This window comes from Corvus kubaryi, unplaced genomic scaffold, assembly GCF_017639235.1.
Source record: "Corvus kubaryi isolate FWS band 111438036 unplaced genomic scaffold, C.kubaryi_AGA036_p1.0 137, whole genome shotgun sequence".
NCBI classification, from domain to species: domain Eukaryota; kingdom Metazoa; phylum Chordata; class Aves; order Passeriformes; family Corvidae; genus Corvus; species Corvus kubaryi.
In genome coordinates this window covers 1428810-1429655 of record NW_024580671.1, presented here as the reverse complement: position 1 = coordinate 1429655, position 846 = coordinate 1428810, and the positions used below count along the sequence as shown (strand labels likewise).

Below are 846 nucleotides of genomic sequence, written 5' to 3'. Positions count from 1 at the left end.
TTGTGCCTTCTTCATAAGGAACGGCAGCGCTGCAGTCCAGCCCAGCCGGCCGTGTGCAAACTCCCTTCAGCGGAACTGTAGCTCCAGCATAATGCAGCAGCCGATAGTCCACGCATTGGGGTTGCCCACGGCGAGCCCCGCGCTGCCTCCGCCTGTCCCGCCGCAGCTCCGCGCGCCCCGCTGCGCCGTCTCCCCACGGCCTGAGCGTCCGCGCTCACTGAAGCCACCGCCGGCCCCCGGCCAGGTCTTTTATATCTCCGATCTGCCTCCAACAGCGGCGGCGGCGGCAGCCCAGGCAGGACACGCCTTTCCCCTCCCTCCCGCCCTCCCGGAGGACCGGGAGCCCAGGCAGACCCTGCGGGGCGGGGGAAACCCGAGTTAACTTGGGGGAAGTTGGAGGCAGGAACAAGCCGAGCCTGCCCCTCGCCAGCGCCGGAGGGGAGCGGGGCCGCGGGCGGGCTGCCGCGGGGAGCGGCGGGCGGGGATGCGGGGAAGGGTGTGGGCATGCGGGGCGGGGCGCCCTGGCTACCGGCCCCGGGGGGTGGGTGCAGGGGGCTCCTCCCGCCTGGCGCCGGGGCTGCGGCGGCTGCCCGGTGCTCCCAGCCGACCGCGGGGAGCGGGGCGGGGGTCTCCGGCCTTGCCCGCGTGGGTGCTGGCAGCGTGCAGGGAAGCGGCGCGCCGCCGCGGCATTCGGGGTCAGCCAGGCTGCGGGTGCCGAGCCAAGCCCTTGGGTTGGGTCCCCCCACCCAGGCTAGTGAAAAGGAGGTGCCTCCCGGCTGAACCCGCCGCCGGGCGCCGCCTCGGCCCGCGGCGGGGAGGGCAGCGGCCTCGGAGGCTGGCGGGGCT

General features: G+C 75.1%; 1 protein-coding gene across 2 annotated transcripts in view; it reads right to left on the bottom strand.

The window, feature by feature from the left end:
* Positions 1-239, bottom strand: part of KITLG (KIT ligand) — a 56957-nt gene extending 56718 nt beyond the window's left edge. The window contains exon 1 of one of the 2 annotated variants that reach the window (XM_042017598.1): positions 1-239. In XM_042017598.1, coding sequence (XP_041873532.1) covers positions 1-15 — 15 coding nt within the window. In that variant the 5' untranslated portion in view covers positions 16-239. The other variant, XM_042017597.1, reaches the window with a different exon arrangement.
* Positions 240-846: the final 607 nt, after the last annotated feature.